General features: G+C 45.0%; 1 protein-coding gene across 1 annotated transcript in view; it reads left to right on the top strand.

Annotated features, from left to right (window-relative positions):
• PKD1L1 (polycystin 1 like 1, transient receptor potential channel interacting) overlaps nucleotides 1-14,443 on the top strand; it is an 884,746-nt gene that overhangs the window by 801,253 nt on the left and 69,050 nt on the right. Inside the window, exon 60 of the mRNA XM_075316120.1 lies at nucleotides 10,513-10,647. Within this exon, the coding sequence (XP_075172235.1) occupies nucleotides 10,513-10,647 (135 nt within the window). The remainder of the gene's footprint in view (nucleotides 1-10,512; nucleotides 10,648-14,443) is intronic.

Below are 14,443 nucleotides of genomic sequence, written 5' to 3'. Positions count from 1 at the left end.
GGCGGTGCACCACTGGTTGGATAATTGGGTCACTGCCCTGAATTCGGGGGGGGCTGATGGCAGATGAGGGGAGGAATGAGTGCCAGCTGGGTTGGTTGAGAGATCACGTTCTAGTGCTTTGGATCTGGTTCCAGGTATGAGTGGTCTACGGTAACACTGGATTTTCACCATTTTAAGGTTGGATCCTGCCCCCGATGTGCTGGTGTTGCACACGGGTGAAAATGATGTGGGGATATCCCCCTATGGGGGATTAAATTGGAGTTATTTGCCAAGGTTTACTGCAGCTATGCTCCGCCTCCCCGAGAGGTGAAGATGATGCGGTCGGATATTGTGCCTACAAAACCTTACTGGTGGTTCGGTCGATAGAGGGGATCGACAGGACTGAAATTAAGGTGGATAGGGAAGTGGGGAGTTTCTTGGCTTGGAACGGACAGGTTGGCGCGGTGGATGCACCTGTGGTTAGCAGGTGTTCAGGAAGGTGGAGCGAGCGCTTTGTTGGTGGGGTGACTCGCATTATGAGGTCTCAGGTAATGCTCGTGGTGGCGGTAGTGAGGTGGGGTTCTTGGAGTTGGTGGTAAAATGGTGGTGGGGGGTTGTACATCAGGTGGATGGTAACCCCCCTTCTTTTATTTGGAATGGTAATTACCTGGCAGACTTTGGGGCTCTCCAGGGTGGGGTCCCCTGGGAGTCGGTGTTAGGGAAATGGTTTTCCGGTCATGGTGTCCCCGAGCTTGTGGTCGTTTGCGGCTGGGGACAACTCCGGATGGTTTATCAATTTTATGGGAACGTCCGCCAGGTTTTGGAGCTCCAAGAACCCTCCTCGCTTTAAAGAAAGATATTTATTTAATGTCATGTTTGTATAATAAAGGCCGATTTGGCCAAATTATCCAAGCGGGTGTCATGTCATCATTCAAAGGGGAATCTGTGGGATGAAGGGATTAGTGCATAGCGAGAAGGAAGCATCTACAATAGTACAGTCATGTGTGTTGCATTAAAGATTCCTGCCATTTCAAACAGTGTTCTTTCAGAATTCTGCTGCAAAGTGGTGAATCAGAGTGTTATTTTAGTTGCTAAAATGCAGTAGGCGGATCTTTGCTGGCAGTCAATAAGCATTCAAGGCTTGTTTCCCATAGCAATGATCAACGTTTAATTTTACTTGTACAAATGTAAAGTTGAGCTCTAATCAGTTGCCGACAAGGTTAGTTTATGAATGATTAAATGTTTTTGACTCTGACATTTTTTAACAAAATGCAGACTAGTCTTCAGTAGAAATTGGCGAACCTTGTGAATGTTCACTGCCTCCCCGTCCACCCTCTGTGTTGGCAAAATTCCCTGCAAGCGACTAACTCCTCTTCTATATGTGCCTCTCTTTTAGAATCACATTACAAATTGCTCCCTTGTTGGTACTATACCCCGTCAAGATTGCATAAATTTAATACTAATAATTCTTTATGCTGGAGGAACTGTAATGACAATGGAAACTTAACTCATATCTTCTGGGAATGCCCAGTATTAAAAACTTTATGGAAGGACATTTCTAATTTAGTAAATAGCATTACTCATTCCAACATAGTTCTAACTCCCCAATTGGCTCTCTTCTTACTAGACTAAAGGCCGCTTTACACGCTGCAGCATCGCTAGCAATGTCGCTAGCGATCGCACTTGCCCCCGTCGTGCGTGCGTCACTAGCAAATCACTGCACGTGGCGAACAATATCGCTAGTACGCGTCACACGCACACACCTTCCTAATGACGTTGCTGTAGCCGGCGAACAAACTCTTTTTTAAGGGGGAGGTTCATGTGGCATCACAGTGACGTCACACAGCGGACCACCAATAGAAGCGGAGGGGCGGAGAGCAGCCGCAATAACATCACTCCAACCTCGTTGCCAGAGGACGCAGGAACGCTGTTCCTTGTCGTTCCCGGGGTGTCACACGTAGTGCTGTGTGCTGCCTCATTAACGACGAACAATCTGTATCCAAAATGAGCAACGATATTTGGGAAAGGAACGACGTCTCAACAATCAATGATTTTTGCCATTTTTAGGATCGTTAGCGGTCGCTTGTAGGTGTCACACGCAACAACGTCGCTAACGAAGCCGGATGTGCGTCACAAATTTTGTGACCCCAGCGATATCTCGTTAGTGATGTTGTTGCGTGTAAAGTGGCCTTTAGACTTATTAGACCCTTCCTCTAAATTTCTTATTATTCATATTTTTCTTACCACTAAATCCTTAATTGTAGCCCATTGGAAAAATCCCCTCCCTCCAAACATTACCCAAATAATTAATTCAATAGCCCAAAAGTAATGAGTTTGAAAAACAACATGCAACCTTAAATAATTATTTTCCCAAGTACTACAGACAATGGAATCTCTGGAACAATTACCACCATGGTATATCATGACTTAAGGCCACTTTACACGTAGAGATAAATCTTTGGCAGATCTGTGGTTGCAGTGAAATCATGGACATATTGTTCCATTTGTACACAGCCACAAACCTGGCACTGATTGTCCACAATTTCACTGCAACCACAGATCTGCCGCAGATTTATCTCTGTGTGTAAAGTGGCCTTTAGTTGGCTTACCAGTCTATATAGTTAATACTTCAAACGTTTGCACATTTGCTCTCTAGTCTAATTTAATTCTTCTCTAATTACACCTTTTTTTCTTCTTTTTTTCTCTTATTATTAGAAGTTTAGTTTCTTTATTGATTGTGGTCTTCCATGCAATAGATATCTTTGTTTGATCTTATATTAATAATATTGACTATATTAGTTTATGGTCATTTTAGATTTAGAGTGTTATATGTTATGGTTCTCCTATACCCTATTCCCTCCTAATACCCCTTACCCACTTTCCAGATTCCCTAATAAATTTACTCGACTCCCCTATACCTCGTTTCCCTACATACATTTCCCCACCTTGCTATCCATAGAAACATGTATGATAATAATTTATAGTTCATAAGAAATATCTATACAACGGCTTATACTAATTGTATAACATCTTTAATTCCTTCCCTTCCTTTATTTGTTATATAACCTTTCTAATAAAAATATTTTAACCACACTAATGCTGTATTGAGCGCCAAGCATGTTCACTATTACTAATCTTTATGCCTTTTAGTGATCATTTCATCTTCAACTTGCTTAACTGTTCACAATAATAATATTGAGAAAAGGCTCCCCTGTAAGAGAAGACAGAAGGGGTAGGGAAGGAGACACTATATCTAAATATAATGAAGTATATAATAGATAAAACTTATAAATTGCACTCACAATTTTGGGAAATTCATAAGGCATATGTGACGCCCTGGCCTATCAGGTCATCACAGGGTATTGTGCAATCTCCCCTTCTGTGCAATATCCAACTCCTCCTTGGTTACGGGTCCCCAACTTATGGTGTTGCCAAAACCAGCTAATCAAAATACTAGGAACACTCGGCACCACTCCCACGAGACACACCAGTGGACGGCCTGAGTGGAATAGGGTCGCCCACTTGGGGGTTTGGTAAGGGGAGGTCAGGAGTGTCAGGAGTAGGCCAGTGTAGTGTTGGAGGTGAAGGAGAGAGGAGGTCAGGAGCCGGGTTCCTTGGAAGTAACTAGGTGGCAGACGGTGGTCTGGGCCTAGTAGGAGCTAGACCCCCGGTCGCAGGGGATCATGACAAGGGGCATGGAACTGTCGAGGAGCACAGCCGGCAGCCTTATACCATCACCGGGCTGGTACCAGGGTATGACGGGGTACGTGGACCCTAGGTCAGGCAGTAGCTTCAGCCAACTTGACAATTTACCCGACGAGAACGGAGCCTTCAAGATCCGCTCTCCACCCACTCCAAAATCAGGGTACTAGCGCAATGATGGGGATAGGACTTTCTATTCAAACGGTCCAGAAAATCCCAAGCGTGAACCCTGAGAGCAAGCTCCCTCAGTTAGCCACATTGGGGAGCGGGACCCGATTAGTTTTAAGCTACCGGGGCCAACTAAGAAGTAAACAAAGTGCCAGGGAGAAGGTCACAGATCATCAGGCAACACCACTGGGGACGGGACCCAAACAAGCTCCCCTCAGCGGCAGCGGTGTCGAGAACTTTGGTTTACCAAGTTGTCGGTGTCAGCTTTATGGACTGAGCGAGTACGCAATTGACCCTTTCACCCCCAACGGCACTTCCCAATACCATCACCGAGGCCCCGGGGCATTCCCCCTACCCGTGGAGGGTCGCTACACCTGGCTTCCCCGTCATCACCCTGGCTACTCCCCAGCGGCAGCGGTGGTACGCCACCTTACCACACACCATGGGTGGCATCACAAACTTTAAATACACCATCCCCTGTAAATACCCCCTTCATTTGAGTGGCTGCATGACCCCCGGGTCCGGATGCCCCTCGAGCCACTGCGGATCCGGACCCGAGCAGCTCGGCTGCTGACGTGGGGGAGGCACACCTCAAATTCCTGGCGTCACAAATAGGATACGAGCAGGACCCACTTACCTGGGTGACGTGCGCCTTGAAGACCGAAACCGCGAGTCAAAAACCTTGTTTCCCGCCAATTCCACCATCTTCCGCCATCTTTTTGCGCCAAAATGACTGCGGATGCAGTTCCTGTTCATACTGGATCACTGAAAGGTAGAGATGAGGAACCTGGCGATGGCGGTGCGAGCCCATGAGATCGAAATCCCACGTGAAGAGAGGGTAAGCGGTTACACTGTCCCTGTTGATTACCCTAATCCGGCCAATGCGGCTGTGGGATCCAGACCGCCCCCGCTCCCAGTGAGCACACCACCACCACCAACCTCGTCCTCGGCGAACGTCAAGCTACCTACTTCAACCCTGGCAGCGGAACCTTCTGCTCCTATTTACGAAGCTCCAGCTGCAGCAACCCCGATTCCATCCCTCGACCCGGTCACGACAGCGGTCACCCCGACAACGGCCAGACCAGACCCGGCTGCATCACCGGGCCTGTCCTTAGAGGTGGAGCACCCGTACTCTGCAACCCCGGCTGTGGAGCAGTCGGTGTCTCTGCTTACAATGGCTCAGGTGGAGCCTGAAGACCTGCCAGTTCCATCGCCACGCGATGTCCCAACGGCTGTTGGAGCCGCAAGAGTGCACCTAAAGCCAGAGCCAGCTAGGGAGCCAAAGCCGCACGCTGATGCCCCTTACTGGGAACTACATCATCAGAAATTACAGATGGAGATAACGACACAAGATCGACGACAATGGGAACTTGCCACCCGCAACCGAGAGGATAAAGAACAAGTGAGGAGCGCTGCTTCACTAATCCGGTCCGGGGGCCACGGTGCCGTCGTCTGGTGGACCGTTTTGACCCCGTGCAGGTATGGGGGTTCATCCGGGAGGCAGGCCTCACAGCTGGGGTGTTCGTGTCACGACGGGACATTGCACAGCACCTCCCCAGGGGACACCCCGAGTATTATGGAAAGTGGGGCTGGTATGCCCTTGAGGTGACCAAATACAAGATACCAGAAGAAGAGACTATGCCGGCGTCCATAGTACACAGTCGCAAGGAAGTGTGGCTATGGGACCCGGTAGTTCAGTAATGCCTAATGTAATAACAGAATTGCTAGGTATCGGTGTTTCGTTTGTTATATTTCAAAGTTTGTTATTTTTCATGTAGAGATTGTTAGAAAATGAGTGTCTAATCAACAGGGTCTGAATGAAAAGAGTAAAAGTTACCTGATTTGCAAGAAGATTTTCATAGAGTGTACACTCGGTACATGGACTTCGTTAAGTATATATAGTAAAAATGGACCATGGTCACAGGACTGGTTGTGACCAACACGAACTTGTGTTTTTGTAAATAGTTGCACCTCCTGTGCCCACCAGAGTCGTCTATTACAACGCCCGGGACCTTAACCTGGTCATGGACCCACAATAGGTTTGCAGGGGGTCAGGTTGTTTGGGTGGCGGGTTAATGGGATCCGGTACATTGGGACTGGACTGTTTCAGGAAGAGGCTGCAACGGAGCAGGTTGAGCCTCCGCTACTACTGAAACCGGTAGCGTTCCACCGTTGGAATGATGAACTCGCAAAGTTTCCAGTAACGTTTAAGTGCCAGCCTCCCTAATGAGGGATGTATTGTGTAAATAAAAATGTTTCATTTTATATTTTCTATTTTCACAGTTTGAAAAAAAAAATAAATAAATAAACTTCTGATGTCCTGTAGCTGGGTGACGAGCTACGTTTAACCAAGGGGGAATGTGACACCCTGGCCTATCAGGTCATCACAGGGTATTGTGCAATCTGCCCTTCTGTGCAATATCCAACTCCTTCTTGGTTATGGGTCCCCAACTTATGGTGTTGCCAAAACCAGCTAATCAAAATCCTAGGAACACTCGGCACCACACCCAGCAGACACACCAATGGACGGCCATAGTGGAATAGGGTCGCCAACTTGGGGGGTTGGTAAGGGGAGGTCAAGAGTGTCAGGAGTAGGCCAGTGTAGTGTTGGAGGTGAAGGAGAGAGGAGGTCAGGAGCCGGGTTCCTTGGAAGTAACTAGGTGGCAGACGGTGGTCTGGGCCTAGTAGAAGCTGGACCCCCGGTCGTAGGGGATCATGACAAGGGGCACTGAACTATCAAGGAGCACAGCCGGCGGCCTTGTACCATCACTGGGCTGGGACCAGGGCACGACGGGGTACGTGGACCCTAGATCAGGGAGTAGCTTCAGGCAACCTGACAATTTACCCGACGAGAACGGAGCCTTCAAGATCCGCTCTCCACCAGCTCCAAAATCGGGGTACTAGCGCAACGAGGTGGATAGGACTTTACACTCAAACGGTCCAGAAAATCCCAAGCGTGAACCCTGAGAGTAAGCTCCCTCAGTTAGCCACATTGGGGAGCGGGACCCGATTAGTTTTAAGCTACCGAGGCCAACTAAGAAGTAACCAAAGTGCCAGAGAGAAGGTCACAGATCATCAGGCAACACCACTGGGGACAGGACCCAAATGAGCTCCCCTCGGCGGCAGCGGTGTCCAGAACTTTGGTTTGCCAAGTTGTCGGTGTCAGCTTTATGGACTTAGTGAGTACACAATTGACCCTTTCACCCCCAATGGCACTCCCCAATACCATCACCGAGTTCCGGGGCATTCCCCCTGCCCGTGGAGGGTCGCAACACCTGGCTTTCCCCGTCATCATCCCAGGTATTCCCCAGCGGCAGCAGTGGTACCCCACCTTACCACACACCATGGGTGGCATCACGAACTTTAAATACACCATACCCTGTAAATACCCCCTTCATTTGAGTGGCCGCACGACCCCCGGGTCCGGACGCCCCTCGAGCCACCGCGGATCGGATCCGAGCAGCCGGCTGCTGACTTGGGGGTGGTACATATAGATATCTCCTGCCAGTTTGACTGAGTTGTCCCAGTTTGGTCTTCCACTGATATGAGAGGCTATGGAGAATACCTTGCTTGGGGCTCCACAGATGAGTATAATAGCAGAGGGGAAGATCTCATGCAGCATACCCAAACACCCAGGTACAACACTAACAGAAGCTTTATCTATATAAATGGAACAATTTTATTCTTATTTTAACCTGATGAAGGCTCAAAGTAACCGAAACACGTTGTTTTAGCATTATTAAAAAAATCCCCTTTTTTTTAGCCCTCTGTGATGAGCAATCACAGAGCCTGCTATGTAAATTATGAGCCACACATAGCCTATTATTTACTCCTCTCTGCAGTCATGACCAAAACTTTTGAGAATGACACCAAAATTATTTTTCACATGATCTGTTGCCCTCTGGTTTTTAATTGTGTTTGTCTGATGTTTACATCACATACAGAAATATAATTGCAATCATATTATGAGTACCAAAAGGTTATATTGACAGAATGATTTAATGTAGCAAGTCAATATTTGCAGTGTTGACCCTTCTTCTTCAGGACCTCTGCAATTCTCCCTGGCATGCTCTCAATCAACTTCTGGACCAAATCCTGACTGATAGCTGTCCATTCTTGCATAAGCAATGCTTGCATTTTGCCAGAATTTGTTGGTTTTTGTTTGTCCACCCGTCTCTTGATGATTGCCCACAAGTTCTCAATGGGATTAAGATCTGGGGAGTTTCCAGGCCATGGACCCAAAATCTCTGTTTTGTTCCATGAGCCATTTAGTGATTACCTTTGCTTTATGGCAATGTGCTCCATCATGCTGGAAAAGGCATTGTTGGGCGCCAAACTGCTCTTGGACAGTTGGGAGAAGTTGCTCTTGGAGGACATTCTGGTACCATTCTTTATTCATGGCTGTGTTTTTAGGCAAGACTGTGAGTGAGCCGATTCCCTTGGCTGAGAAGCAACCCCACACATGAATCGTTTCAGGATGCTTAGCAGTTGGCATGAGACAAGACTGGTGGTAGCGCTCACCTCGTCTTCTCCTAATAAGCTGTTTTCCAGATGTCCCAAACAATCGAAAAGGGGATTCATCTGAGAAAATGACTTTACTCCAGTCCTCAGCAGTCCACTCCCTGTACATTTTTCAGAATATCAGTCGGTCCATGATGTGTTTTCTGGAGAGAAGTGGCTTCTTTGCTGCCCTCCTTGAAACCAGGCCTTGCTCAAAGAGTCTCTGCCTCACAGTGCGTGCAGAAACACTCACACCAGCCTGCTGCCATTGCTGAGCTAGCTCGGCACTGCTGGTAGTCCGATCCCACAGCTGGAACAGTTTTAAGATACGGTCCTGGCGTTTGCTGGTCCTTCTTGGGTGCCCTGGATCCTTTTTGGCAACAATGGAAGCTCTCTCCTTGAAGTTCTTGATGATGCGATAGATTGTTGACTGAGGTGCAATCTATGTAGCTGCGATACTATTTCCTGTTAGGCCATTTTTGTGCAGAGCAATGATGGCTGCACGTGTTTCTTTAGAGATAACCATGGTTAACTGAAGAGAAACAATGATACCAAGCACCAGCCTCCTTTTAAAGTGTCCAGTGGTGTCATTCTTACTTAATCATGACTAATCGCCAGCCCTGTCCTCATCAACACCCACACCTGTGTTAATGGAACAATCACTAAAACAATGTTAGCTGCTCCTTTTAAGGCAGGAATACAATGCTGTTGAAATGTGTTCTGGGGGTTAAAGTTCATTTTCTTAGCCAATATTGACTTTGCAAGTAATTGCTGTTAAGCTGATCACTCTTTATGACATTCTGGAGTATATGCAAATTGCCATTAGAAAAACTTAAGCAGTAGACTTTGTAAAAACTAATATTTGTAGCATTCTCAAAACTTTTGGCCATGACTGTACACTATGAGCCCCACATTGCCTCCTATATACAGCATGAACACCATATAGCCTACTATATACATGTTGAGCCCTCACATACCCTCCTATATAATATTTAATCCTTCCCATAGCCCCCTATATACTTTAAGAGCCCTGCATGGCTTCCTTTATAAATTATGAGCTCCAAATAGCTTCAAATATACAGTATAAGCCCCATATAGCCTCCTGTATATTTTATGAGCCCCACATATCCCCTATATACAGTATGAGCCAAAACACATAGGAATTAAAAACAAAAACCGCCACATACTCACCTCGCTCTCGTTCCCCTGATGCTGTGCTCTTGTGCACTTACCCTCCACACAGCAGAAGCACTGATGTGATGTCTTCACATTTGCTGTCTCACATGCTGATTGTTGGAAGAAGCCAGTGGCCCCTCCTCCACCAATGTATTCACCGCTATCCACATCCTGAGGATGACTAATATTAATTCCAATAGGTACATAGTGTCAAAAAATCATAGGATCATGTAGATACATATCAAGGTGTACTGAAAAAGATCAATAAGCCATTCCACATATGAAATTGCACAAAACCAGAAAACGCTGGAGTTAAATGGCTAAAAACAATAAACACACGTAAGTTGATCATACATAGAAAATGTGTAACTACCACAATTGTTGAGATAAAGAGGGCAAAATAAGATGGATTATGCATGAAGTACCGTAGCTGTTACAATCTCTATAGTGAAAGAGAAGGCACCACTTCCAAAAAAGGTCCTTGTGGACTTAATAGGTTGACAACCAAAATACCTCAAGTATCATGTATATCAGAGGTTAAAATTCACCTTACCCCTAATGAGGTATATCAGCACCCAGTTTGCTAGACAAGAACAGAGCACCAAAGCGTGTTTTGCTTATTTGTAATGTTGCTTCTTCAGGGGATGGTCATCTTGTGGCTGCAGGTAGCGGTGACATTGGGTGGCGTAGGGCATGGTGCAGCCACAATCCACTGTATTCAGCCCTTCGGCTGTCCCAGTCTGCAAGCCAGACTCGAACAACTAGAGGGCTTGATGTAGCTCACGGCCTGTACTTTGCCTAGCCCTGGTCTAGCTGAACACATCATTTAGATGTAGGAAACTAGCAATTATATTTAGTTTTCTTTTTATTTCATACCTAATCAGCTATTATTAAAACATACTGTTTGTTTTGAATTTAACATTTATTTTTAATTTGGAATTATTAAACCACTGTTAAACTATCCTATTTATTTCTTATTTTTTATAGTGGACTCGGGGTCTGCATGGGATCATTTTATTTTTAATGATTATTAAGTTTATAAAATTACTCCGGTTTTACAAAATAATGGCTCCTTGTGTGGCAGTATTTCAGCATTCTTCCTCCAGCCCAGCATCCACAATGGTGAGTATGTTTTATAATAAAGATTACATTTTTATGATAACTTATGCACCATCAAACTAGACTGCATGTAGACAGGTAGTATAATACAGGTGCAATAATATTTTTTACAATTTTGTCACTGATTCGAATCTCTATTTTCTGTACATAATATTTATTCACTTATATAGCGCCTTTAATTCCACAGTGCTTTACATACATCAGCAACACTGTCCCCATTGGGGTTCACAATCTAAAGTCCCTAACTATGTCTTTGGAGTGTGGGAGGAAACTGGAGAACGCAGAGGAAACCCACGCAAACACAGGGAGAACATACAAACTCCTTGCAGATGTTGTCCTGGGTCAGATTTGAACCCAGAACCCCAGCACTACAAGACTGAAGTGCTAACCACTAAGCCACTTTGCCACCCACTATCTTCATTGTAAATGGATACTTTTTAAGGTCCCTTCCAACTCTACCATTCTATGGTTCTATACAAGCAAGTTCAAGAATCAATGGAATAAAACTAAAAGGATGGAGATACAGATTAGACATTAAGGGCAGAGTCACACTTTCGTATGACTTGCACAAGAGTATTGCGAGAAAATTTCGCATTGCACTCGGCCCCATTTAAGACAATGCTGCAGCTCAGATGTGTGAGTTTTTCCTCAGCACTAAACAGACTGAGGAAAAAATATCAGCATGCTGTGATTTTCTGCAAGAGCCTTGTCACTCAGCTATACAAGTCTAGGGGTGCGAAAGAAACATCGGACTGCACTTAGATGTTATCCAAGTACAGTGTGATATACGCACAGGCTGACAATGGTGGAGAGGGGGAGATTAACCCCTCCCTCTCCTATAAAGCTGTGATCTGATCTCAGGAACGGACCACAGCCACATAATACTCGGCTATAGCAAGAAGAAAATGGCACTTCCTATATATGCGTCGGTGATATTGGGGTGCACTTCAGGTTCCAAAGCCAAACAGTGAGAAGTATACAAGGCACTCCCAAGATGATTTGAAGAAAAATTTATTCATGTGCGTAACGAAAACGTTTTCGGTCCTATGTGGACCTTCCTCAGTAGCACATGTGTGAGGGAACACGCTGTGTGGGCTGTCAGACGCGGAATCCACCGCTGTATGGGGGCTGCCATGCCCCCATACAGCGGTGGATTCCGCGTCTGACAGCCCACACAGCGTGTTCCCTCACACATGTGCTACTGAGGAAGGTCCACATAGGACCGAAAAAGTTTTTGTTACGCACATGAATAAATTTTTCTTCAAATCATCTTGGGAGTGCCTTGTATACTTCTCACATAATACTCGGCTGACCCTCACAGCAGAGCCTGAGCCGAGGGTCAATAGCATATCTTATCCCATTCTCTCGCATCAGAAGCGATACGCAAGTGTGACTCTACCCAAAGAAAAACTTTCTGACAATGAGGGCAGTCAGAGAGCAAAACAGGCTACCATGGGAGGTGGTGAGTTCTCCATCAATGGAAATCTTCAAGCGGAAGCTGGATAAACATATAGCTGGGATTATTTAGGAAAATCTGCACTTGCAGGGGGTTGGACCTGATGGCCCTTGATGTTGCTTACAACTCTACTATTCTATGACTCTAATCGTAGGGAACAATTTATAGACACTGAGAAATGAAGAAAGTTTGTATTTATTTATATTTCTATCTGCCTTTTTTCTCCACCTACAGTCTCTGACAGAAGTTCTGTCGCTTATCCATGTTATGTAAATGAAAGCTTATAACCTAACTTTAAATTCATCCATTGGTTTCATAAATTACTCTTTTGAAAGCTGAAACCCTCCCAAATGTGGTTTAGGTTCTGAAAATAAAGTTGCTGTGAAGCTGAAATATTGATCATTTAATGAACACACAAAGGTCAGATTTTGGCAAGACAAAGGTTTTTTCGCCTTGTCATATAATGCACCCAATCCTAGTTCATATCCTCACCTGTGCTCACTAAATGATCAGTTGATTAGTGGGTGTGTATAACAAGAAACTCATTATTCCAGACCTTCACTTGAACTGCAACTTGACCTCTGACAACATGCCAAAAATCCACCCTGCAACCAAACCCTTGATTATCAAGAGGCTGAAGACCAGATCCACTGCAGAGGTGGCTGACACTTTTAATGTGTCTCAGCGTCAAGTACAAAGAATTAAAAAAAGATTTGAAGAGACTGGAGATGTTTTTGACAAGCCCAGGTCCGGCAGATCCCGCAAGACAACTGCTCAGGAGGAAAGTTTGTTGGTTAGAAAATCCAAAGCCAGCCCCTCTTCCACTGCAGCAGAGCTCCAAAAGGCCTGGTCAACTCAAGTCCATGTGTCAACTAGAACAGTTTGTAAGATTCTGTCTCGAAATGGCCTCAATGGTCGAATCAGTGTCGAGAAGCCAGCACTAAACAAAAGGCAATTAAAAAAACGTGTGGCATATTCCAAGTCCCACAGCCTGCTAAACAGATGGATGCTGGAAAAGTGCCAGAAGGTGGATTTCTCTGATGAATCTTCAGTTGAATTACACCACAGCCACTGCAAATACTGAAGGAGACCTACTGGAGCCCGTATGGATCCAGAAAACAGTTAAGTTTGGTTGTGGAAAGATCATGGTCTGGGGTTACATTCAGTATGGGAGTGTGCAAAACATTTGTAAGGTGGAAGGCAATATCAATAGCCTAAAATATCAAGAAGTATTATCTACCTCTTACATTCCCAGTCATAAAAGGGGGTCAAATTCTGCAGCAGGATGGTGTTCCATCTCATACATCCATCTCTACAACAAAGTTCCTCCTGGCAAAGAAGATCAAGGTGCTCAAGGACTGGCCAGCCCAGTCACTATACACGAACATCATTGAGCATGTTGGGGGTAGGATGAAAGAGGAAGCTTGGAAGACAAAACCAAAGAATCTAGCTGAACTCTGGGAGGCATGAAAGACTGCATTCTTTGCTATTCCTGATGACTTCATCAATAAATTGTATGAATCATTGTTGAACCGCATGGATGCAATCCTTCAAGCTCATGGAAGTCACACAAAATATTAAATATGGCTCTAATAGCACCACAACTTCATACACCAATGTTATGCAACATATCTTTGTATTAGAGGTTAATTATTTGTTTGAATTTCACATTACTTTCTGTGGGCGACAAAACCTTTGTTTTGCCAAAATCTGACCTTTCTGTGTTCATTAAATGATCAGTATTTCAGTTTTGCAGCAACTTTATTTTCATAACCTAAACCAAATTTGGGAGGCTTTCAGCTTTTAAAAGAGTAATTTATGAAACCAATGGATGAATATAAAGTCAGGTTATAAGCTTTTATTTACATAACATGGATAAGCGACAGAACTTCTGTCAGGGACTGTGCAGCCTTTCTTCTCTACTTGTTTGCGTACAACTTGTTGCCTAGTGGACCAACTAATGCTATCTTGGACTGGTGGATAAACCAGGGTTTCCAACTTGATTTTTTAATATTTATTTTACATATATATCGTCATTAATTTCTTCATTGGTTTACAGACATCATGATTATCCCCATTGGGGTTCAAAATTAGGGATGTGTGAACCTGTTCGATAAAGGTTTGCCAATTTTAAATTCGGTATGAGCATTAGCTGGTTCGGCTCGAGCTCGGTAACATGAGCACTCTCCCCAAAAGTCGGCAATATTCGATTTTGTTCGATAACTGATCGTGTTTTCCAAAAATGCTTTTCTAATAACGTTATATTTTTGGATAGGATTGTAGTGCTGTATGATGAACAGGGGGGTAATGAGCGGTGGGGGTAGGGACTCGGGAGAAGCCAGA

The sequence above is a fragment of the Anomaloglossus baeobatrachus genome, chromosome 6, assembly GCF_048569485.1.
Source record: "Anomaloglossus baeobatrachus isolate aAnoBae1 chromosome 6, aAnoBae1.hap1, whole genome shotgun sequence".
In the NCBI taxonomy this organism is placed as follows: Eukaryota; Metazoa; Chordata; class Amphibia; order Anura; family Aromobatidae; genus Anomaloglossus; species Anomaloglossus baeobatrachus.
Note: the sequence above shows the minus strand (reverse complement) of the source record. Positions and strands in the feature narration are given on the sequence as shown.